At 40.5% G+C, this 26,899-nt stretch overlaps 1 protein-coding gene across 1 annotated transcript; it reads right to left on the reverse strand.

Moving 5' to 3' along the window:
* Positions 1 to 491: 491 nt before the first annotated feature.
* Positions 492 to 26,893, reverse strand: ZNF318 (zinc finger protein 318). The gene is made up of 10 exons (XM_066546663.1): positions 26,525 to 26,893; positions 21,365 to 21,510; positions 15,917 to 16,550; positions 13,304 to 14,728; positions 10,775 to 10,874; positions 9,736 to 10,022; positions 6,346 to 6,549; positions 5,774 to 5,873; positions 4,662 to 4,780; positions 492 to 4,264 (listed from the first exon to the last, which is right to left on the reverse strand). The coding sequence occupies exons 1-10, from the start codon at positions 26,891 to 26,893 to the stop codon at positions 1,520 to 1,522; spliced, it is 6,129 nt and encodes a 2,042-aa protein (XP_066402760.1). The 3' UTR covers positions 492 to 1,519.
* Between the last annotated feature and the right edge of the window lie 6 nt (positions 26,894 to 26,899).

Consider the following 26,899-nt stretch of genomic DNA (forward strand, 5'->3'; position numbering starts at 1 on the left):
ACTCTCTTCCTTTCTTAATTACTTTTTAACTGTTGACTTGACCATTTATACTAGATTTCCAAATTCAGCTTAGACAGTTCTTACATTTCTTGTATGAAAACACTGCAAGACTCGGAAACATTTCATACCTTCCACACATACAAGTCATGGAAAACGAAGACAAATGGTGATTTTGCCTTCTCCAAAGGTCCATGTGCAGGCAGTGATTACAGAAATTCAAGCTCTGCTGGGGTCCCTCCCTGATGCCCCACCTCTGGTTTTACACAGGGTTCAGGACTCCAAGCAGACTTCCACTGACGATGTTGACAGTAGCTCTACCATTGACTTCAGCTGGAAATAAACTGGTTTTTACTGAGCAGGCTAACTGTTGAGTATCTTCATCCTCTACAGTTTCTCAATTTTATCAACTACTACAGGAGTCAGAAACTAATTGAAAAAAAAAAACCACTTTTACTGAGTTAAGGAAAAAAAAGAAAACCAAGAAGAAAGCCTTGTTGACCTCCATATGTTTATTTTTTTAAACAATTTACAAATAAAAATGTTATATTTATCCAAGGAAACACATTGAATACTTTAGTCTTTTACAAGCTATACAAATGAGAATCATCACACTCAATAGCTCAAGGACCATTCAGGGTAGGCATGCATGTGTCTGTATCACATGAAGCGAGTCCAATTCCTGACACCAGGGTTCTGATCTTCTACTTCTTCAGAGCTGGTCAGCTGCTAAATGATTTAACACAAATAGTTACTGGATCACAATAAAATGAAAGAAAGCCCATTTCAAATCACGTAAGTGACCTCAATATGTCTGGTCCAGGTGTCAGGCCACAGAGCCTTACCGATTAGTTTTCTTCTCCAAAAGCCAGTCGGGACAGATTTTCTCCCCTTGCTTAGTGATGTGCCATCCATACATGTGCTTATACAATACACTGAAACACCTTAAGTACAGATGTAATACAACAGGAATTACAAAGCACAGAGACAGATAAACAGACAAAATCGACTCTGAACACATTCTTGCATTTCAAAACAACAGAAGTAATCGAACCCATGCATTACAGTTCAAAGAAATTTTGGGTTTTAGTTCTTCTGCAAGTCTCCATTTCCTCAGTTCTAAATTGCTATTCTTGAGCTTGTCTCAGCAGCTGGGCTACTCACGGTGCTACTGACACAAACTGGGTGAGCTGGAAATCTTTGACCAGGAATGGTCAAAGAGTAAAAGCCCCCAAAATAAAGAAGACGCACGCATTATAAACGAGATTCCATTTTAATAGCAGAGTGTAGAAAAGAAATTGGCAACAAAATTCACATGAAAAAACATTTTACACAATTAATTATGTACAGAATAAAGTATGTGACTGCCTTCTTATGATTTACGTTTCACTTTAGTCAAGTCCTACCACAGAATGCAAAATACACCCAAAACTCTCAGCTGGAACAAAAAGAAAAACAAACAAAAACCATATACATAATCCCAGCTCTGGCTCCTCAAATATTGGGACTGGCTGGGTTTACTTCAACCCACTGGGCTTTCTGCTATGCTTTCAGAAATTCCTGATTTCATTGTAGCTTCCAAACTACTGTCAGGAGCTTCTGTTTGCTCAGTCTTCTTGCTCAGGATGGTGCACATTCCCTTGCCTCCTGAGCCACCCACCTTCCCATGTGTTTCTTTGAGCCCAGGCGTTAAAGTTTCCACGCACCCAGAAACCTGACTTTCTGTGCTGCCTCTGTCACACCTCAGAGACAGCATTTCAACAGTGCCACCTTTGCTCTCCTTCACTTGCACAAGTATCTCAGACGTGGGAGAAATGCCCTGCATTTCTAGAACTGGCATGACCACTTCTGTAGTGTCACTATTTGAGGTCTGTGATCCAGGCTGCAGCATAGGTTTCTGAGAAATCCGTGTGCAAATTTTATCTTCACAACTATCAGAAGTCAATGTAGTAAAATCAGTAATCTCTGTTTCATTCACTGTTCTGTCAATGCCCACGTTTTTAACTTTACTGGACTCTAGCCTAATGGACGCAATAGTTTCTATTTTTGTGACTTCTTCTGTATTTTCCTTTAAAAGTCCTTCTGAAAGGATGCTGAAACATTCATGTTTTACCTTATTGTCTCCCAGATTTAAATCAGTGCTTTTCAACTCAAGATCTGCTTTCTGGGAGGGAGTCTTCATGTGTTTCACATCCTCTGATGGTCTCTTGAAAAGAAAATTATCTAATCTTGCATCAGATCCAGTGTGTCCTAATGACTTTTTTTCATTTTCAGCTACTAATTCTAGATTGGATCTGAGTTCAGCAATGTTCAAGCAGGTATTGACTAACCGTTCAATGCTCTCCTTCTGGGTTTGGTTATCTAACACTGTATGGCCCAAAGGTTTAGGTTTAACTTTTTCTTGAGCTTCTAATAGGGTACTTTTAGTTTTTGTCTGTCCCTCTATCAACTCTGAAGCATCAACCTCATTAGAACCAGATTTTATTTCTGGATTTGGAGTATTTGATAGATCCCAACTACTTTCAGAACAAGAATGAGTTGTGACTATCTGTTCTTTTCCATTACTAGTTCTGGAAGTGCCCCAGAGCAAGTCTGGACTATCAATTTCTGAGTGAGTTCTACAGTTATCATTTAACTTTACCAAATGGGAATTTCCCAAACTTTTAATTTCGCTCTGTGTCTCAGGTAACAAAGTCTTTGTGTGTAGACCATGCTTAGGCTTTACTGCTTTTATTTCCCAGTCTTTTGTCTCTGTCTCCAAGGTACCAGGAACATTTGTGTTTGTAACTGGAGTTTTATTTCCATCTTCCTGTCCAACCTTCTCTTGGACCTCAGATTTCTGTAGATCACAGAATTCCAGACAGCCTGCCTGCTCTCCACCTCCTGTATCAACAAGTCCACTTTCTGCAGGCATCTGGATACCAGAAACAGGTTTTTTTCCTGGTAATTCTGTGACTGACATTTCTGAGAGGTGAGGCTGAAGTGATTTCTTGCTCATTTCAGCCTGATTTTCAACAGGAACCAAACTCCCTGTCACTTGATTATTACACTGTGAGGAATCCACAGTCTCAGAATCCTCTTTCAACGAGGATGAGCTACTATTTGTTCTGTGATTTGCAGATGAATCTGCAGGTTTTGTTATGTTAGGGTTTTCTCCATTTGGAAGTGCAGAACTTGCAAGCTTGCTGTCAGCTGAACCCTTTCCACCACTACTGTAGAAAATATCATAGAGATCTTTAGCATTGGCTGTGGCCAAGCAAGAATTTCGTTTCTCTATCTTTTTTGCTTGTTCACTGAAAGCAGTTGAAGGTGGTGGTGGTCTCACAGGCATTGCCAACATTGTCTGTTCACTTTCAGACACACCTGGCGCTACTTCATCTGCGGGGATGAGAGCTGCTGGCTGGACTGCTGGTGGAGCATGAGGTGGAGGTAGTCTATCTGCAGGCTGAGAAGACTCATTTTTCTCTGCTGCTTTCAAATCCTCCTCTGAGCCTTTTAAAATTACTTCTTCTCCTCCAAAAGCTTTTGATATGATATCTGGAGGCAGCAGAAGATCTGCATTTGTTTCTTTTACCACTGGCAGTGGTTTGGTGGTAGTTCCAGAGGATTTTATGGATAAAAAGGTGTTCAGAGGTGGTGGTTTACTAACTGTTGGAGTATTGGACTTCCTGAAAATCATGGTGGGGACTGGTAAATTGGGAAGAATTTTTGTTGGTGTTGGTGTGGAAACAACTGGTATCCATGGGCTAGTGTGTGGAATAACAGTTTTCCCAGACAGCTTGATTTCAATGGGCTTTATATGGGATTTCACAGATTGACACTTGTTCTCCTCTTTGTTTCCTTCTGTATTCTCTTCCTTTGCAACAGTTCCTGGGGTTTTATCCTCTCTCTCAGTCTTTTTCCAGCTGAATTTCCCAAAGGAGGTCTGGCTTGGTGATTCCTTTTTCAATTCTTCTTTCTTTTCTTCTTTCTTCTCCTCCCCCTTCTCTTCCTTCTTTAGCTTTACCGTAATACCCATTTTTCGCCCAGAAGAATCAGTTTTGCCTTGAGTTTCATTATTCCCTTCTCCTGACTCTGGGCTGCTCTTTACTTCCTCCTTCTTTATTATTTTTGGGGTTTTCTCATCCTTCTCTTCCTTCTGTTTCTCAACCAGTTTCCGTTTCAGCTCATTTTGCCGCCTGCGCTCTGTCTCCAGAACCACAGCCAATCCTGCTTGACGGTCTAGATTTCGCCTCTCTTCATAGAGTGGGTTTTCATCTATGTATTTCTGTGGAAATAAACAGCAACATTTTAGCCACCAATTTTCATTTCCATGAAAAATAAATAAATAAATGCAGCTCTCTGACAATTCTGACTTGCTCAGTAAGTGCCATCTCAACACTAAGAGAACAGGGAACTTTTTCCTACCAAGAAACTGAGGTATTACAAACTGCTTGCAGCAGTGCTGTCACTTTACAGTACACACTGTTTCAGCTTCATGCAGATAAAATATCTCTATGTACTGGTGTAGTGGGAAGTTCTGCTTATTTAGTTCAGTAGAATGTAGTGAAGATAACCAAACACATATACTCCAAGAAGTTAAATGTCATTCTTCAGGAAAGGAAGACAGAACAAACAGAAGATAAGGTAGGGAACGTCTCTCGCCTAGCACATCAGTTACCAACCTTATACTTCTCATTGTGGGGATGACTTTTCACATGCTGCTCTGCTGAGATCTGATCTCCAAAAAATTCATGACAGAGCTGGCAATAATATCCAGTGATGGGAATCAGAAACTCAGAGCCTGAAAAGGCCAAAGAAAATTATCAGAGAAACAAAACCTAATAAGTGCCAAGCTCTTAACAAAGTTGGTCAAAGAACAACAGCAAAACCTCAAGCAATGTTCTTTTTGGAAAAGTTAATGCTGGTCTCCTTATAGTATCATAGGAACCACCACTACCAGGAACAAACATGCAAAGTGAAGAAGTTTATTACTATGGTTCAAGATTTAAGTGCTCTGCATCATATTAACCTACTTGAATACTCAGTTACCTTAACATTTCCTACAGCCTTGATCTATTTTCCATCTTTCTGATATAGTCTGCTCAAATACTAAATACCTGGTTTAGAAACAGAACACAAATATTTTTGTTGAAGTTCAGGAAAATTGCACCCTTGTGCCTAGAGAACCTGCTACAGTTATCTAAGACACTGCAGATTCTTCTTTAGTGGGCACTACCAGAAATATATAACAGATTAATAAAATGAATTGATCACTGGCAGGCCTTTTAGACATTCATATTTTAAATCCTATATTAATTTTCAACTCAGTTACAGCTCCTTCCAAGTGTCTGTCTCAGATTCTCTGTATCTGCACTATAACAAGTACTCATTAGTCAATTTTCAGGGAGACCTCTGCTAAAAATGTACTGAATGAAAGTCTGCTACGAGACTGTGTGGAATACTGTGCAAGATCTACCCAAATACTGCCAACTATTGTGGTCATGCTCTGAATTCTAATATGTTGGCAAAAATTATTTCAGAACTACACTGAAAGACAACTGGTATTCAAAATAAAAAACTAATCTCTAAAAAGAGAAGAAACCACACTTTTCCTACACTCTCGCTTCAAGACCTTTTACACAAGACCAGTCAAGAAACTAAATAATTTGCCTTTTTCCTAATAATACAGTATCTATATACCAAGGTAAAGTTTTGGAAATTCCTTTCCCTGAGCAAGTGGGACTTGCTGGAGGGCAAAGAGGGATGATAGCCAAGTTAATAAAAATCAACATACCTTTGGCAGGAACCGTTATCTTATCAATGCGTTTTATGGACTCTTGTTTGGTCTCGCTCTGGGTCTTCGAAGCCCAAGGTCTGTTGTAAGGATCCAGGGTCTATTTGCACAGTGACAGAGGTATATAGGCTCATATATTACACTAGCAAGGCAAGTACACTTGTCTTTTTCCTTTTTAATATCCTTTTAGAACACTGAACATTAAAATCAACGTGCAAATATTTACAACAACTTATTTCCCTCTCTTTTCCCTCCCACTTTGCAATTTACAATGACAAGATAACCTGTGAAAAGTGTAAAATGTAAATGACTGCAAAGAACAGGTAAACATGTGAAACACAAGTGGCAAACCTGAGCAAACTGAACACAGGCCCCATTTATACTATTTGGAATACACCAGTAGCTGTACAACTGCTCAAGTCCAACATTAGGGGAAAAGGATTTGGTAAGTTACTTCTTGGGTTTGTTATTACTTCAGGTTCTCTTGTAAAATGTAGTTCTGTGATGTATGTTTTAGTGTTAATATTCATAGCAATATGAAATGCACTTAGTGAAGGAAGCCTGCAACATACCTGTCTGTGTTTCTTATTATGCATGTGTGTGAAAAAGTCAAACATGGTCCCGCAGATGGTATTGCAGTCTTTGCACCAGTGGTTCCCTGCATCATAATATTCATAAATATTGGCCAACTGGAAAGGATGTTTGGAGGACTGTGAAGAGGATTCTGCTGGCTTCGGGCTTCTACCTCTCGATTTTTCATTAGTAGTTTTTGATTCCTAAATTGAACAGAAGGAAACACTTCTCTAAGACAAGGCAGGACAGACAAAATGCTCTAAAATTCAGAACCTGCCTCCAGCAGAAGCCATACACACAAAAAAAATATATCACCTGCTTTTCAGCGCCCAGGTTAATTCCACTGTTTCAGAGAGCTGGTATTGCCGACTAAGATGCTGCGTGGCTGCAGTGAAGAGGTTCCAATAAGGGTCCCAGATGTAATGGCTGGATGGTTGCAGGTAATCAAGGAACCAAATGAACAAATTCCCTGTGGCATGCACCCTTCCCACTTTATTGGTTTCACATAACAGTTCCAATTTACCATACTAGCCAAACAGTGCCCAGAAGACCTCAAATAGTTCCCCTAGAGGCATTCAGAAGTTACTGTAAAAGTAGTTTGGATGAAAGCAGAATGGAAAAGGAAGCAAAAATCAGGTGACTAAAAGTATTTAACTCCATCAGTTTTATCAGATTGAGTGTTCCTAAACTCTCCAGAAAACTTATTGTTTAATAATAAGAGAAAGATGGTGTTTTGTTAATTACCTAAGTATATAGGGTGAAGGATCTTGTGATTTAAACATGTGATGTTTGCACTTACATTGATCTGTACAGAAAGACGCCATATAGTGATATACAGACATTTCAGGACTCTATCCAAAATTAATACCAAACTAAACTTGTAGCAAAACAAATATTACCTGAAATATACCATGAATGAGCCCTGGTAATTTAGATTACAATAGTACTAGATGTATTTTGAGTTCTGAGTTACATTTTCAATGGCATAAAGTCCATCATGTTATCATTTTGCATGGCAGTCTGGAAAGAACAGCATGTTAATTTAGCAGACTCGAGTTGGTTGCATGATTTCCAAGTTATTCACTACCAGCACTGAACAAATTTATTTAAGCAGATTCAAAATTGTCAAATAACATCTGCCTTACTTTAAATTCCTTAACACCGCCCCCCACAACATGCACTGTAAATCAAAGAATGAAGAGACAGCCAGGCCACTATGCACCCCACAGATATCCATATCCCAATATATTCTAGTTCTTGGTAGCAGAATAAGAAGTGACCTCAGGAATATTTGCACATATTCTGTCAGCAAGAACATAGCAGACATTCTCTTGAACAATGAGATCAGCTTATGATCTGCAGGAGGTGCATGGAAGGATGTTCACAATGTCACACAAGCATCAATGTTTATGTTATTTATAGACATAGACCTATAAAAATACTATCTCAATCAAAACTTTAAAAATACAATATTTCTCAGACAGACAGGTGACAGTCCACTCTTAACTCCAGTTTGTGCATTACCCCAGCTCAAAGATGCCTCTATAATTTGCTACTATTTAGAGCCCAGACAGGGTGATCTGTCTGTTTAGCACAGTGACACTGGCTTAACCTCTGCATTGACTGTATAACTACAACACACAGACACAGGGTCAGCAGCAAGGGACCACAAGGTGCCTTGCAAATAAGCAGAAAGGCAAAAGCTTTTGCCCTCAGGTTGGCAGAGTCAACCAATCTCAGTGTTGAAAGGCCAGCACCATCCTTCTTTTCATGAAAAAAAGTTAATCAGAACTACAACGTGAATTGTAGTTCTGTAGAGGCTGAAGGCCATGTCCTATGTGCCTACATATGTATGAAAATACTCAATGTTCCTGTCCAGAACTCACAATTTTCCATGTTAAAATAAGGAACTACAAAAAGGAGATCAAGTCATTACGGGTTTGGACGACACAAACAATGCAAATTAAAATAATGAGAAGTATATTCACACATGCCATATCTCAAGAAAAGAAAACAATATAACTTAATGCAATGTAGGACTTAACAAACATTTTTGCCTACTTTAGTTTTATGAAGTGGTGATTGAAGCAAACAATTTGTTAAAGTAAGTGAACAGTAAACTTCAGAGATGTTTTGAGAAACAACAAAAAAAAACCAAAAGCAAGTCTTTAAATTAAAGATACCTAATGAGTTCTCAGACCACAATAAAGCATAAAGAAAATTTTACAGGATAAACAGATTTGAGTGGCTTTGGAGAAAATACAGAATCACAAAATGAGTAAGGTTGGAAGGGACCACAGTGGGTCATCTGATCCAACCTCCGTGCTGGAGCAGGGTCATCCCAGAGCACATGGCACAGGATTGTGTCCAGATGGTACTGGAATATCTCCAGTGAGAAAAGACTCCACAACCTCTCTGAACAATCTGTTCCAGTGCTCAGTCACCCACACAGTGAAGAAGTTCTTCCTCACATTCAGCTGGAACTTCCTGTGCATCAGTTTCTGCCCATTGCCTCTTGTCCTATTGCTCAGCACCACTGAGAAGAAGAACCTGGCTCCATGCTCTTGACATCCTCCCTTCAGATAAATTGATGAGGTGCCATTTCAGTTTTTCTTATATCTCTTACCCTACTAATGTTTTCCTCTCTGCAAAAAATATATATCTGCTAAGATCTACACAAAATTAATCTACAATTTCGCATTAGCTATTTCTGTTACATATTTGAATAAACATCTGAAAAGCAGGATAATTGATTTCCTGAATACAAGCATAACCTTTCAAATGGTAGTATCCATACTACTTTCAAAGTAAAACTATCTTCTGGAATGCTGGTACATCTAGCCCAGAGTAGTACAGACCACACCAGAGAGACCATACTGATGCATAATGACATTTCTGAAGAGAGAACATGTGTACATAAAAACCATCTTATGCTGACCATCATCTTTAAGTCTTGTGATTTGTTACTAATATTACCAAGTAAGAAGACCAACAAAGTTCCCAACTTTGAAAGAGCTTTACTGCTATAAACACTCCTATATGGCCTGAAAGGCCATGACAGAAATTTTGTAGAGAAAAAAGAAGTCTGTCCCCCTGGCATGGTATTGAGACCAAATAGCTATACACACTCATGATACTGTTCAATCCAACCAACACCTCAGCAATATCAACAGTAAGTGGTGCTGAACTGCACAAAACCTGAGGGACATTATATACACTGATACATCAACTCTCACCTGCATGCACTATCAAAGCCAGTATATGAGATGTGGTAACAAATGACACCAGACACCAAATGATCCTTTAGTAAATATCTGGGACCAGCTGTCTGCCCAGTGCCCTCTTCTCTTAGTGGGAAAATCATTAGCACACAAACTTGAAGACTTTACCTTGTTGGAGGAAGATGTTTTCTCTACAACTTTTGCATTTTCTGACTTGCTGTTCTTTTCCGAGGAATCTTTAGTTTCCACAGATGGTTTCCGGGGTTTTTCAAATATGTTAATCCCCAGGATTTGTGCTACTTTGTCAAGCTCAGACTGCTTCTTGTCAGCTGCATCAGATTCTTTATGCAGCTCTGCAATTTCCTTCATAATATTCTCTTGTAGTCGGTTCACCTCAACCAACAAGGGGTCTTTGTGTCCATCCTTCTCACGACGTTTTTTCCTCAACATCTCGCCTGAGCCAATCAAGGAAGCAGAAGAGTCAGAAATGCAAGAGGAAAACTGACTTTAGATCTGTACAATAATTCCAGCAACAAGTAAAATACTAATACAAAATATTAAGGCTAAATCTTCACTATAAAGTTGTAAAGATGGAACTGACTCTCAGGTACAGCATCACTAAATCTGCATGATGTGCATCTATAAGGATTATCATAATACACACCCTAAGAGAGGCACCATAATTCTCCAGAGTATAAATTTATCATCACTACTTCCCTGTGTGCCAAACAAGCAAAAGTTAAATTGCCTGTTCTAATCTGAAAGTATCATTTTCCAAAGATGAGGGAATTAAGTATTTACTTGGACCAAACAAGTTTTAAAGACACAAAAAATTAGCTCTCTTGAGAGAGGACTTTTCCATTTCCAGATAAGATTCATGAAAAATTGAAAGGCACAATAACATCTTCAGTCACTATTTCTCACTTCTTCTAAAGAAGCACTAAAATGCATAAAGTACAATTCCTTTAGCTTATCAAGGCAAGAAGATGCAAGAGCAACTGTCTGCTCAAATTTTGATGTAATTGATCTTAATATAGTAACTAGGTCACTCCTTTTTTATGAGTTGTGCATTGCCAGGAGCATGAAAATACATTATGGACAATTCTTATTTTGGTTCTCCTTCTCCTGTTAGATACCAGGACTTGTGACACATCCCAATGGGGGAGAAAAAAGAAGCAGGGGCTGGGAGGGTGGTAATGCACTTTACCTTGTTGTTTACGAAGCCTGTCCAATTCAGTCTTGAGATAGTAAAGCTTCTTCTGCCGCGCTTCTCGATCAGTCTTCAGTTTTTCTCTCTCTTCTATCACCTAAATAAATTGGAAGGTGTCTGGATTTTCTTCTCTTCCCAAGTTAAACAGTCTTGCAAGAATAACAGGAAGACCTCAGCTTTCCAGACACAGAACACTGCTCAGTATTCCCAAAATGCTCTTGAGTATTTTAACACAATAAATACACCTCTCCCTCTGTATCTGAAAGTAACTGTGTGGTCATGCTTCAACCCAGTTTGTAGGCAATTTTTTTTTTCTTTTGGGCAGTGTTTTCCTCCAAATTGCTCTGTTTGTTGCAACACTTCCCAAGGCCCTTAGGCTCAGCTGACTACCATCTACAGGGCTAATCGAGATCAAAGACAAATGGCTGTTCAAAACTCATGCAGAACCTCTACAGCTGGCATGTTCCATCAGCCTACACAGCCCTTCACCTTGCCTCCTGCTTTGACTCTGGCTCCTTTTAGCTGTTAGTTAGGTTTTGCTTCAATCTGACGTAAAACATCAGGATGAAATTTGTTTCTTGTTCAATAAGGTAAAAACTGTGGCATGAGGAGCTCACAAATCCTTTTTTCACTGGTTTTCATTGATTCTCATAGAAGGAAACAAAGCAATATGCTAAAATGAAACCTGAAAAGTTCTTTCAGTTTCTTTTCCAGCTTCATTCTTCAAGAGACAAATCCCATTTTTTTTACTTTTACAAGACTCTTAAAGCTTACTACAGACTCCTCCCTTAACAAACAAGTCATCTTGATCTTGACTTCCCTAGACAATCACTTCTACCACAGCAATGTCAATGTTGGCAGGATCCCCGAATCCTTCCTGAAGTAGTTCTACCAACACAGTTAAGCTACATCTTAAACAACATAAGAAATTTTTTTTATTATTATTTTGGCTTTGTATGCTTTTTTTATCATCAAAGCACCATTCTTTCCTTCTGAGTTTTCTGCAGTATGGGGGCATCAAGTGGAACATGCAAATTTTTATACTCCAAACCATCCCAACAAAAAAACAGTGGACTAAGCCCTAGACAAAGATTTCTGTAGTGCAGACAAAGCCTTAGAAGTTCTACCAAGATGCACAGATGAGCTACCAAGGTATGTCAGGGCAGGAGAAAAGCACACACCATAAGACAAGAGAGCTTTTCCAAAAGTACTAAATTACATTAAGAACAAAATTTCAGCTGTGTTAGCTGAAGAAATTATTATTCCTGCAAGAATTGGAAGCTCACTTATTTGCTGATTTAGCACTTCATACAAGTGAAGAAAAGGCTCTTATAATAAAAGATGATATTGCAGCCTCAATACCTAAAGGGGGCTTGAAAGAAAAATCGGTAGATATTTTACCAAGGTCTGTAGTCACAGGAAAAGTGGCAACAGTTTCAAACTAAAATAGGGTAGATTTAAACTGGATATAAAGGAAGCATTTCTTTTCAATGTGGATGGTGAGACATGGAAACAGGTTGCCCATAGAGACTGTGGACTCTCCAGCCCTGAAGTCTTCAAGGCCAGGTTGGATGGGGCTCTGAGCAATCTGGTCTAGAGGAATGTGTCCCTGCCTGTGGCAGTGGGGTTGGAACGAGATGGTTTTTAATTGTCCCCTCATACCCAAATAATTCTATGCTCTTATTTTAACAACAACGACCAAGTGGACACCAGTCTGAAAACTGAAACAACTTTTGGGAATCATCCAGTTCTTTGACAGATGTGTAAGTACAATTTCCTATTTTAAAATACATTCTTCCCCACTACTTTCTAATTATTGTACAAACCAAGATAATTAGAAGAGGAAAACACTAATACATATGACCCAAACTGGAGTCATACTTGGAGTCAGAGCCTCCGAGTAGTTTCCCCTAAATTCTTCTAGTTTTGTGATTTTTGTAAGAGAATTAATATAAATGTAGAGGGAAGATTGTAAGTGATGGTGAATGATGATACCCTTTAGTAGGTATTAAAGAATGCCTAATACAGATATAACTGTGGTATTTTGTACAATGTAGCATGTCCAGATGGAGCCTCCTGTGTTTCAGTGCCTCTTGTTCTGCCACTGAACACCAGTAAAAAAAGCCATTTCATTTTCTTTACACTGTCCCTTCAGATTTTTACATATCCCCAGATATCTTCAGGTATTTCAATACTAAATCTCAGCAGAATAAAGCCAAACTGTGGCTACCATGTGTTTTCTCTAAGATTTTGGCTGGTTCAAAGAAATTCAACTTTGTATTTGATTCCATCTGTTCTGTCATAGCCAATGGCATGCAACTTTGGGAGATTTAAAAATGCATTTTTTACAGGTGTCATTGAATATTACAGACAAATGCTTAGGGATATTTCACGGGAGTAAACTAGGTCGAACTATTTTTAAACTAAAGCAAATCCAAAAAAAAAGGTGCACCTTTAGAGAAAAAGCTTCTACCCCACCAATCATGCAATCCAACACAATCTGAAGTATCAGAATTCCTAACATACCTTCTGCTTTTGAGCTGCCCGATTTTTTTCATCCGACATCCTTTCTGTGGTATTTTTCAGGGAGTGTGACGACAGACGAAGGGGTGCTTTGGAATGAGAAGGAGTGGTAGGGACTTGAACAAGCACAGAACCATCTCTTTTTACATCAGGGACATCCTTTCCCAGAGAGACTGTCTCAATCACCCGGAGATTGGGACGCGTGGGGTTTGCTGACATGGCCATAGTAAGAAGACCGTGAGCTTCTGGTAGCGTAGGATTAGGCTGCTGGGCAGGGGGGTACATGGGCCAGCCAGGGGCTGCATATGCCATATAGTGCCCATATGCATCATATCCTGCAGGAGCCATTGTGGGAGGGGGATAGTTTTGGGAAATTTGAGCAGCAGTGTAGTGGGAATAGTTGGGAATTTGGTATTGGGAAACAGAAGTAGGTGTAGGTGGCAAACTAGCAGGAGTTGGTGGAATTGAAGGAATGAGAGAGACAGAAGGAAGAGGCTGTTCTGGTGCGTGTGGAGGTATCTCCTGTCCCACTGGGTTGCTCTTAGCATAGTCTGATTTGTGAAGAGAGGACGCATCTTTGGGCTGCGGGAAGGAGCCCGGAGGCGACGCTGAACGCTGCTGGCCTGACTCAGGAGAACGAGTGTCACTGCGGCTGCGGCGCAGCTCCCAGGCATCCAGCCTGCGAGCGTCCGAGGAGCGGCGATCCGGAGAACGAGACGCCAGCTTTTTGCCATGAAGGCGCTCCTGGGTACGAACAGCCAGTTTGCCAATTTCAGCAACACCAATGTCAAGTCCAATGGTTTTGAGCAAGTCGTGGATCTTTGCGTACTCTGCGTTTGGCTCTTCTAAAGGATCCATCTTGACAGCTGGAGCAGGAGAGGGAGGTGGGCTCATTTTCTGTATTATTATCTCATTGCCACAACTCACTGGGGGCTTCTCTATGGGGAGAGATTCAATTTTGGTCTCTTCATCCTCATCGCCATAAAGAAATTTCTCTTCGTCCTCAATGTCAGGAAAGCTACGCCTCCTCTTCTCCTGAGCACTGACAGAATCAGCCATCATGCCCAGAATTCGGGAGAAACCACTGCCATCCTGACTGGCCCTCTCATGAGGCAGCAGGAAGTCAGTATGGCGATCGGTGGGCTCTGACTTGGGTTCTACTTTTTCTTTGTGACTTAAGAAGCTTCCAAACTTCTCTTCAAATATCAAAGTGTCTTTGGGAGGCCCAGAGAGTGGGTTCCACTCACACAAACCTTCATGCAACTCCTTGTCTGAAGCCTCCACAAGAGAGCCTTGGTTAAACCGTTTGAGAAAGTTTTCCACTTCAGAAGCAAAAGGAGCTACGTCGTTGCTCTGGGGCAAAGAAGACTGACTAGAAAGAAGAGGAAGATCCTTGCTGGGGCCTGGACTGCTTGAAAAGCCCTCGGGCTGAAAGAGAGAAGATACTATTTACTTCTAAGACGCTATGCACCTCACAGAACAAAGGAACATGTTCATTTCTCCTTCAGTTCACAGCTGAATAAAAGTGTTAGAAGAGACAATATGCAGTTGAAAGAGAACACAGAAGATTACAAACCAAGTTGCCCGATGATTCTGGAATGCCCTGTCCAACAATGAATGCTTATCTCAGAGAACACACAAAATCACAATTATATTTCAAACTTTTTGCAAGCATAAGAACTGAAAATTAAAAACTGAAACCCTATTACATCATTTTGGATATGCTTTGAGTTTAGTCATAGTCACATAGGATTTCAATACCTTAAGTCAGATAAAAACTACTGCATTGAGGTTATTCTCAGTCACTTCTTCAGATATTCATAATTAATGCCATATTAAAGAGCATTTCCAGTAATAGGTATGGAATGGGATGCTCAGTATCTGAGCACTCCTGAGATAAGTATGTCACTATCAAACCAACACTGATCAGTAAAACAGGCAAATCAAAGTGATGTGTTAAAACACAAAAAGTCAGTTTATCACAGTAGTCACAGACATTTATCTGTGCATTGCTCTAATTTGGAGATTCAAATTTGGTATAGGTTTGGTACAAATTAAGTCCCAAACCTATAGTTCCAAACCTGATCCCAGCCTATAGTTCAAATGGAAAAAAATTAAGAAATTTAAAAGTTTTCAAACAGAGGTACTGAAGAAGCATTAGGCAGTTCTCTAAGTCTATAAAGAAACAAGAAAGAGACACTGCTACAGGGGAAGAGCTTCAATCAATATCTGACTGCCTGTGGTACTATGAGACAATGAGACCCAGTTTTTCTTTGAAAGCTAGCCCAGATCTCTGCATCATGGGTTGAATTTCCACAAAGACATTTTATTCTGTCTCAGACTATATATATATATGGGGGTGTGTGTGTGTATATATATATATATATATATAGGGGTGTATATATATATATGATTCCTGATTAAATGCCATAACAACCATTTAACGTTTCTAAAGCACTTCAAACTTTTACAGCCCTGCAGAAAGATACCTGTCCTCTTAAGGAAAGGGAAACAAAGATTTGGCTTTCCTATTTTGGAAAGCAAACTAACATTCTGTATCATGAAGTAACTGTTTTGGAAAGTAGAAGCACATAGACAGACATAAAGAGACCAAACCTGAACAGCAGACTCTACTTCCATCTCTACTCGTTTCTTCAAGATAGATTTTTTGGGCATGGGTGGGATTTCTTCAGGCCTGTATGTATAGCGAGGCTCAGAAGTCTGTAGTGTGTTAGTCAAGCCAGGGATGGTGTAGCCAGTGCCTGAAACATCATGATTCAAGTTTCTGCTGCGCTCTTCCTCTTCTCTTTTCCTCCTTGCACGGTCAAGCTCTCGGAATTCTTCATTCAGGTATGACGGGCTCAGGCTTCTACTACGGCTGCGGCTTCGCCTGCGGTAGTTCCGCGTTCCTGATGAGAAGCCCTGATGCTCTGCGCTCACACCATGCATCTTCTCATCCTTTTCATACCGTGGGCGCTTTATTTCTCGGCCCCTCTCCTCTGCCCTCAGTGGGTAGGGGGATCTCCTCAGTTTGTCACCATCTCTGTCAGATGCGCGAGGCAGCTCCTCCCGGCGGCCGTAGTGCGGGCTGTAATCTGAGCGGTGCAGGAAAACATCTCGGCTGCGGTAGTCCTCATTGTGCCTCGGGATGAAGGGACTCAAAGGCTGATCTTCATGGGCTGGGTATCTCTCAAGGCTGCGAGGACACGTGAGGCCTCTAGTGAATATTGGACCATCAGCCACATCATCCCTGTGTGAGAGAAACACAGAACAGAAGTATTTGAATCAGGTTAAATAAAGTCTTACTCCTACTCAAGGGTAAGAAATTTCCAAACCAGTTTCAAAATAACATCTCCCTTACTAAACAGAACTAACATTTTACGTACTTAAAATGCAGGGTAGAGAGGGAGAATTCTTTTTAATGGTACTGAAATCCCTCCTAGGAAGTTACCTGCAAATGCAGTGACATGAACAATTCAACTCATACTGAGGAATTAGAGCCTTGAAAAATTGATAGGATGGATTAGTTTCTGTGAATGTGAGAGACTACACATTTTAAAAAACCCTTACTATCATATTTCAGACCACAATCCCTTTCCTCGCCTCTCCCAGTCAGATGCCAAGGTCAGATTTCCTATGAATTATTCAAGGTATAATTCAGTTTCACACTGGCAAATGCAACCAGATCCTTTTTTTATCTTCAGCTGTGGACAAGGACCACAAATTCTACCAACATTTACTTTTGCAACAGATATGCAGACAGCACTGTCACTAATCACATGAACCCCATAACTAAAAAGAAGCACAGTTTCTGGTATCTATAAACCAAGGAGATTAAGTGTAATGGTACCATTCTTCTGTGCCAGCCTCTCTGCATTATTACAGTGGATGGTGCAACTGTCACAACATCAGAATAACCAGCTTCTTCTCTTGGAATATCTACTTTTGGACCAACTCCTACAGACACCTACAATTAGGGGTACTGTTTTGGCTAAGGCCTTTTCCTTGATGCTTAAAAACTTTTCTGCAACTTCTCTTCAGATAAGGCAGAAACAAACCAAACCACTTTAAAAGCTACAATCTGCTGGTTTTACTTATTGATATTTCAAAATCTAGCAAGATCATCCAAGAAAGAAAATGTGCTCCCTAAGTGACATCAATGAGACAGAAGACTCTTTCCTGAGTGAATCAATTTGAGATAAACTATGGATAATGGCCTGAATCCACAAAAATCACCTCCTCCTACTCCAAAAGGTCCCTCCATAGATTTGAGAAGGGACAAAATCAAGTCATGCCAGAAGACATCTTCAAAAAAATCTGCAAATAAATTACAGCCCCAGTTTTTCACAACAGACTAAAGAATAGCAGAGATGCACAGACAAGGTCTTTTTCCTGGGTATTTTCATAGTTTACACATGCATATTTAAGAACAAAATCAACACAAAACTTCACTTTACCTTGCATCATTGCAAAGCATTTATTAGGTACTTTATCAGTCCAACACATCTTATAAAACAAATCTGGCATGCACCTGTACCCATTGTATTACATGGTATCTTTCCAGTTTTCAGCAAACTACACATATCCACCTCCTCCAAAAGCACAAAAACATCTACAAATAGCTAAATTAAATTTCATAAATAAATGTTGGTTTCACCACCTACATAAAGGTATGTCTATTTCCAGTGGCACGTTTTCTGAGAGCCTGCTAAACCTGTACAAGCTGCATGAACACACTTGATGGAGTAACAGATATGTTTCACCATATACCTTCAGCTGATTTTTGTGCAAATAAAATTATTTAGATGCATGTCTGACAGCTGTTGCCTACAATTCAAACTGACTGCAGTGACAAAGCACAGGAATTTTTAATCATACTTTGGAAAGAAAGGAACAGCAAATCTATTGTATTTAAAACTAGCAAGACATTCCAAATACACTTTGAACAGCTAAAATGCAAATTTAAAACCTGAAAATTAAATACAGCTGTGGGAAAAATTATTTCTTGCCTTACAGAATTCTTTGAAACATGTTTTCTGTGCATACAGTCCAACAGAGTTACATCCCTCTTAACTGGTTTGCATGCTTTCAGCCAGTGAAGTTCACTACTAGCTACTGCATCCTCGAGAGAGGATACAAGGTGGTACCACTGTGACCATCCCAATTCCTTCACCAACAAAGAATCCATGAATCACTGGAACTTGCAGTTTCAGAGATGGAAAACAGACCACAGGCTACACACACATGATGCCTCAGAGACCTACAACTAGTGTAAGGTAATTTACTTTGTGGTGTATTTATTCACATACACAGAAATAGAAATAAATAGTGGTATTCTGCTGTCAGCAATCAACAGGACTCCACTTTAATACACAGTCTCTGAATAGGGAGTCAGATGAGCTGTTCATATTCCAGCCAACTGTTACTCTTGATATCATGCCAAAAAAACGCTATTTCAGAACACAGCCTAATGCAGACCAAGTCTCTGCAGTGATTTGGTCTATCTTTTGTATTAACCTCAGATGAAAGAATTGGTGGGATGCTCTCTAGAGCTTGTGCCAGCACAGATAGTAGTAGAATGTCTTAAAAATACTGAGAGCTGTACAGATGGAAGACGGGGAGAGAGAAAAAGATTTATTTCTCACTTTGACAGATTGAGGTTCTGGAAGACAAAAAAAACACTTATTGGTCCAAGCAGGAAACTGAAGCTGCTTAGGTGACCTTGACCTCACAGTCCAGCAGCATTCAGTGTGCCTATTTAGACATGTGCAGGAGACCAGCTTCCCTAGAAACATGGGGCAAGCTCTTACAGATGTTATAGGACAGACCTGCATGGGAACAAACACCCTTAGAAAGTCTCCTCAGACATCCTGAACATCCACTGCTGCAGGAGACTCTAAAAGCCTCCCTGATTTCTCTCCTTTGGTATTTTATTTCCTTTATAGACTAATGAATCTCTCTATCATCCCAAGGCCCTGTAAATTACAGAGAATAATGTGTCAAAGTGATTGCTTGAAATATCAAAGTAGAGTAGTTAGCAAAAATAGCTGAGAATAACTAAATTCAGAATTATTTGCTCCAATTACGTCAAAATACTTTAGGAAACACTTTTTTCTTTTGTCTTTTTTTTTTTTTTTTAATTAGAGTAAGAATGTACCACACACAAAATAAAAATGTGATAGAAGCAGTAACAGACCATTTTACAGCCCAGTGATAGACATAAAGTCAGTGTCCCAGTGCCAGGGCAGCCTCTCAGGGAAGGGAAAAAATACATGATGAAAAATACCTGATAAACAATGTTCTTAATCAAAAACCAAGTGTCTTTTGAAAACAAATAAAATGGCTAGCAGTGAAGAAACTTAGAATTCAGAAGCAGTACCTAGACAATTTAGGAAAAGCTAACAGGTGACTTGGTTGTCACATACTTTAAGCTTCTGGACAACGGGCAACACTCAGAAAAGCGCAGCCAGCACAGATTAGACAAAAAAACCCAAATGTAACAACATGAAGTTCTTGCATACTTACACTACAAATACAAGGAAGTCATTTAATGATTAAACTCTACATGGTCTCACTTTATCTTCTTCTCATTCTAACTCATCTGTCACTTTTAAACCTTCTCTGGAGTCTATTCTTACCATTCTGTTTCGCATCTATGGGTTCTGTAATAGAGAAGTCAACTTTTGTGATTTCTCACTCTTACATTAAATAAACTGCACTATACCTGATGTTATTTCTAACCATGCATCAGCACCACAGAAGAGGTTAAATCTAAAATCTCACCTGAGAACATGAAGCAATGGGACAAACACCACCATCCACTGCCCCCTCAAATGTACCTAATTTGCCAGAGAAGTGCCAGTTCCCAACATATCACTTCCTTTTCCTTCCAACCACTGTACTCTCCCTGAGCATACAAACTCATTTCATTTACAAGATTGCAGACTGCACAGGGGATTTACAAATCAAACACTGATGCCAGGAGAACTGAGGTAAAGGCATAAAAGTGACAGTAGCAAAACCCAAACTCTCATTTGGTTTTCTACACCTGCTGAAACTTAACTTTACACCTGAGAAAGACAGGAAATTCATTTCTTCTGCTCACTTCCCTCTCTCTCATATTTTTTTTAACAGTTGATGATATTTGCATCAAAAATGGAAGTGGTAATGGTTTTTGCTGTGCTGGATGCTTATCCCTGACCTGAAAGTGCAACTGTATGCTCCAGGGCACAAGCTATGCCATCTTTAATTTTGCAATTCAAAACAAAGAGAATTATTTGCACAATTTTCTGATTTTCTTTCCCCAGATTATACCGGTTCTCCTACTGAAGGCAAAGAGTTCCTAATTCTATTTCTAATATTTACACTTCACTCTTCACAGCAGTGAAGTATTTTAACACAAAAGAATTCTCTCCATTAACTGTTTCTCTCCAATTTCAGTCAAGGGATCCTAAGAATTCTAACACTTCCTTTATAATGTATGAGACTGTCTGACTATGTTCTCTTCTGCAAGGTTTTTAAAGTCAAAATAATAATCTCCTTCAAGCTGCTTTAAGAGTTTTCTTCTAGACTAGTCTCAAAAATCAGGAAAGTAGACAATTAAATGGGGAAGTTGAAGCTTTACATCATCTTTATACTAAACAACCTTCCTTTCAATAAGGACTAGGTAGGTTCATAAGAAACAGAAGGTGGCTGAAGCAGTAAATGTCAAATGAAGTGTCTCCATGTGACATCCACCCTTAAGGGGAAGGAAGCACTGGAGGGATTGACATCACATACCCTTCTGCAATATATCATGTGCATGCTTAGTTAATATGGGATTTAGAAGCAGCTGACAAAATTAAAGAACTATCTGTTTAGAGTTACACAGGCAGAGACTTTTGTTCAGGAATTCTCTGTACCACAACTTGCAAGAGGCTGGGGAAATATTCCTGGGAAGCACCACTCCATGCTTACCCTCATTCCCTAGGCATTCAGTGGGCTAATGAGATGTTTGATCTCATCCAACAGAGCCATTCCCACGCAGTTTCACCCAGGTGAATCCCCACGAGCAGAGGAGCATACCTGTCACTCAGGTTATCAATTGGTGAGCCCAGTCTATCAGGCAGCCTCCTTCGCTCCGGCGTGCCAATGCAATAGCGGTCATTACCAACAGTAATCCGCAAACTGTGCTCCAGGGAAGACTCAGAGCGGAGACTCGGAGAGCGCCTCTGTAAATTGAAGAGAGAGTGCAAGCCCATCAATCAGGGGATTTTAATCTCAGCCACAGAAAGGAAAGTGATTCTGCTCTGCTTAATAAATTCGACTTGGGGAGATGGCTCAATTAAAAAAATCAAACTAGAAGAACAACTGTTCCAAATACTTCAATTCTATTTAGTTACTAAATAAAGGGGAGGGTATTGACTGCATTTAACTTCTCATCCCAGGTGCTAACAACATGCTCCATATTGAAATTACCTAAAAATTTTCAACTCAAAAATACATTTCATAAATCCCCATTTTGGAAGATGTAAAATCAAAGAGAAAGTCACAAAGTTCCAAATTTACTGCTGTTCTCCTTTCTTTGTAGAGAAGAAGCAGCTAAATAAACATTGCATAAAAAACAGTGCCAGGAATTTCTGAATAAAGTGTCTGGATTTCTGGCCCTTTACAACTTTAGTAACAACATGAACCAGTGTAAACAAAGATTTTCCTTGCAGTGATGTTTTTAACAGTTTTCCTCACCTCATGCTGCTTTCAGCAGATAAGCACAACATAATACTAAAAACCAATGCCACTAGAAACACCTTCTATAGGTGTCTAAAATTCCCATTATCATTATTTAAAGCTGGTAAAGATAAACCAGAGTAAACTAAATAAACTTGCCTCGGAAAAACCTACAGCAGAGAAGACCTGAGCTCATTGCCTCTACACAGACCTTCCTTTGTACACATACACAGTACACAAAACACCATCACTGTTAAATTATGCTTAACTAGTAGTTATGCCTCACATTATTCTAGAATATAGCACCGGAATACAGAACTGATCAGAGTTAAGGGGAGTTCCATAAGAAACAGGTGAGACTGGCTAAAGACAGAGATACTTGATTTGCTTTTTTAAACCAACACAATATAGATTCTGCCTAACAGGAAGCAGTGAACCAGCTTCAGTTCTGCCAAACCAGTCATGCACTGCACACTGCTTTTACTGCTGAAAACTGCAGTAGCAAGCAGCAGGTGCACTGAGTGTCCACATCCACCCTGAGAGCATGCAGCAGGTTCAGCTCAATCCTCCAAGAGACCAAAGGAACAGTACATAATCTCCAACAAAAGCAAAAGAATTGCTTTACAAGTTTACCTAATAAAATTCACTTGCACTACAAATCTGTACTAGAATCCATTGGGCATATAGCTTTATTCTAAGCTAACATATTAGTGATTTCTGTTTTGTTCACTAAGTTGAATCCCAGCATTTATCAGAACACACTTTAATTACTTTTGAAGACCAACTGCCCTGTCCAGCACAATTGTCCAGCCCTGCAACAGCCTGGCTGAGAAACAACATATTCAAGGTGCATGTGTCTCATACAAACACATTCTGACTTGTGCCCATTGTAACACTGAATTTTGCTGGCTGCCTCAAGAAATTACTATCTTCAAGGCCATCTTCTCATCATCAAGACTGGGCATACAAATGACAATCACCTCCACTGAAGACAGTGAAGTGATGGTTACATCTCAGAACAAATTCTGAGCAAAGGAAAGAAATAGTTTACATTCAGAATGTTTGGGATGTTTGGATTGCTTATGACTGATCTATACAAATTGCCCAGAGACAGCAGTTAGGGCAGTAAATATTTGATCTTCATGATTTTTTTAATATTTTTTTTTAATTGGAGAAGCTCCACGTTTTTTTGTATCTGGAGCACTGAACACTACCACTAGTCATACCTATGTGTACACTGCACTGCATTTTTCTTCCTTCCTGCTCTGCCACCTAAACCACAGTTACCACTGCCGTATTACTGAACAGGTGGCATACCTGCTTGTCATTTCTCCATCCTCTGTTGACCCCACATGCTCCAGTCCTCTAATCTCAGCCAATTTTCTTACAAGAAAGCAAAGAAGCTAAAACCTTTAAAAAGAACAAGCACGCAGGTCAGCAGGGATAAATAAAAGCAGTATGTGTCAGCCTTGCAAGAACAAATGAAAGTCTGCCAAAATCTCTCACTGTAAAGCCCTGACCTTCCTCTCCTCCATTACATTTCTCAGTACTCACCCCAAACCTTTGCTGTCACTCCACGTTCTTCCAATCACCACAGTTTTCCTCAGCTATTAAGAAACTAACACCATCCCTGCTTACAACATCCAATACAGGGCTCCACTGCCTGCATCCCAGTTATGCACAACAAACTGTGCAACAATGCTGTAACCTGGAAATACATGTACTCCATCTCACAAATAATAATTTTTTTAAAAATCTCAACAACAAAAAAACCAAACCAAAACAACTCCCAGAAATAAGAAAATTTAGTAAGAAATCTCTGAGGCTGCTGCTTTCATACCTCAATTCATATATAGGATAGGGACAATGACCTGGAACTTGTACTCAAATTCATTTTCTCCATTTCAACCCCATGCCCTTATCCCATCAGTGTCTTCATTCTACATATTACATCTCCCACCCTTATGCATATGTTCTTCTCTTTCAAGTCCTCCCTCCTCACTGCAACCTAAATTCCTCTTCCTTGGGCTTCTGAATTCATGTCCTCTCAGTGACAGCTCCAAAATCCCACTTACTAATATATTTGTGTAACTTCCCAAATCTGCACATTTCATATTCTCAAGCTTCTGAAGAGAAGAGTCTTAAGTCATAAAATCTTAAAAATTTAATTAAAACTTTACCCTGACCAGTCATGATAACCCAAAATATCTGCTGTCTGCTCTGTTTCCATCACATTTAGTGCCACTCGTTGGAAAATGACAGCATAATCCCAGCTTTTATCTTTCTCTAATTAACACTACTTTTGTAAACAGTACTCTTAAAAAAATAAAACAAACCTAAATACGTATTTTATGCTTTCTAACATCACTTTGAAGAAGAAGTAGTGTCAGTTCTCAGTCAAACACCTGTTGGGGAACAAAAGCTTCCATGGAAAAAATGTGGATATTACACTCTAAGAATTACTTACAGCGGGCTTTACCAAACGCAAGAGTCAGCACAATATAGGTTGAAGAACTCTATTTAATTGTCTCAAGATCTCTTACTGTGACAATTGCTTCCTACAGAAGGGCTTTCCTTAAATGCAGTAATCCTGTAAATAAACAAAAAATCCATTTGGCTCATCAGTACAGCATTAGCTAACCTGCTAATAACCTGCTAATGCCGCCTAATTTCTAGGATAAATAGTTTCTCAATCCTTCTCTGAAGTTTCAACAGGCAAGAAAAAATCATCAATCTGTAACAATTTGCTGAGATGACTGATTTAACTTGAGCCAGGAGAGTGTAAAGTAACACAAGAAGAGCAGCGTTTGTCAAAAATAATGTTCGTGTAAAGTGGACATTTTTGGTGGCCTTCCCCCCCGATCAAAGAGGGAATGAGAGGTTTCTAGTAAAATCTCCTAGATCAAATTTCTCCAAGTCTGGACTACCAACACAGTCAGCAGCATTGAAAGTTTTGTTACAGCCAGCACAGGTTCACAGCCTATCGTGGATACAATGAAATGGGAGACTGAGTGATGAAGTCAGTTTAAGAAAGTTCTGTCCTGTATCCCAGGTTTGCCGCCCATCAGTTGTGAACATGCAACTGTCCATCAAGCCACAACACAAACTGACATGAATCAGACAGAAAAACATTTCCTCTTTAAAAACTACTTATTTTCATCGTGGATATTATTAGTAATGCAATTTGCAAGGGCACACAAAGGAAACTAAAGAGGATGGAGATAAGGGTGAAATACCACGTGAAAACAAATGGCCAGAGGCAAGTTTCATAGCCTGGCCTGGCTTAACTGTCCAAGATAACATTATCTTCCTGCATCTCCAGGGCAACTCACCTTTCAGTAAGAAATAACACCAATACCTGAATTTTAATGCCGCTACAATCACCCGTGACCTCTTCTATGGCTGCGGCTCCAAAGAAATTCGGTAAGAACCTGTATCACCATGATAAAGGGCAATCCCCATTCTCCCTTGGGAGAGTCCCATCAGGCGATGGACCAGGAGTTAACACACTTTTGTTGGACTTTCAGCTACATTGCTTCCTCACATCAGCCCACCCTGCCACTCACAAATCCACGTCTGAGCACACGGGAGAGGGCAGAATATACTACAAAGCAAGAGGGAAAGGCGAGTACACTGTTCTTTGCAACTGCATGTGTGCTGGATTGAGTGACCATGCAACCACTGCCTAGAGTACCCCAGTACGGAAATCTTTTCTTCACGGTAGCACAAATGCACAATGAACTTTCTACACACCACAGCTCAGAATCACCAGACAAAACAATCACTGCAGCAAGGAGCAAGAAGACAAAATCTAGGTGAGCCAATCCCGCAAAAAGAAAAAAAAAGTCACGCCAAAAAAAAAAAAAAAAAAAAACCCAAAAAACTTCACACTTTGATTTATGACGAAGGTGTCTGCATCCAAGATGCCATCCACCACAGACACCAAAACAGAGCTTCGCTTGCCCAAATCAGACTTTGCCAAGACAAAGTGAGAAGACTGGGAGACCCTGTGCACAGCCCCAGCTACAAAGTGGTGCCTACCAAAGAATCCCTCTCAAAGACATAAATCAGTAAGAGCCCTCTTTGTACGCCCGCCGTGACAGCAGGAAGAATTCAGACAAAGTACTCATTCAACATGCTGTCTAAAAAGTTATATTCCCATAAGTTAAACGATATTTATGCACTAAACCCAATGTGTTAAATGGAGGAAAATGACATCCTCTGCCTTAGCGAAAAGACAGCATCATCTTCGAACCTTCTCTAAAATGGCTCTAGCCAGTAAGACAAATAAAAACGCAATGGAAACTAGTGGGAAAACATCACTTAAAATGGAAATTTTTTTTTCCCCATTTGGCTCTCTAAGGAATAGGGGCAAATTGCCGCTCTCCCTCAGCACAGGGAGAGTCCGGGCCGGTGTAATTTTGCAAGGACCTGGCCGCGCCGGCTTAGGGGCTCTGACAGCCGCCCAGGCGGGGGCAGGGCCCGTACCGAGCCCCCTGGGTGCACCGCAGTATTTACCCGGCTGCTGCTGCCGCCGTCTCCGTGCTCGCTGCCCCGGCGGCCCCGGGGCCCGCCGAGCCCCGCTCCTCCCGGCGGCGACGGCAACCTCCGGCTGCGGTGCGGCGACGGGGACCGGCGGCAGGGCCCGCGGTGGCCCGATGGGGAGCGGTGGCGGCGAAGCGGCGGAGGACGGGGCGAAGCGGAGCGCGGCGGCGAGGCGGCGGCACAAGCGGCGGCGGGCATCGGCGGGGGAGGCCGGCCGTGGCCTGGCCCCGGCCCCGATGTGCTGAAGCGGGAGGCGCGGGACGCCGACGAGCCGCCCTCCTTCAGCCGGTGGGAGGAGGACGAGGACGAAGGGCCGGAGCGGCCGCTGCTGGAGCGGTACATGATGGC

Source organism: Molothrus aeneus, chromosome 3 (assembly GCF_037042795.1).
Source record: "Molothrus aeneus isolate 106 chromosome 3, BPBGC_Maene_1.0, whole genome shotgun sequence".
NCBI lineage: Eukaryota > Metazoa > Chordata > Aves > Passeriformes > Icteridae > Molothrus > Molothrus aeneus.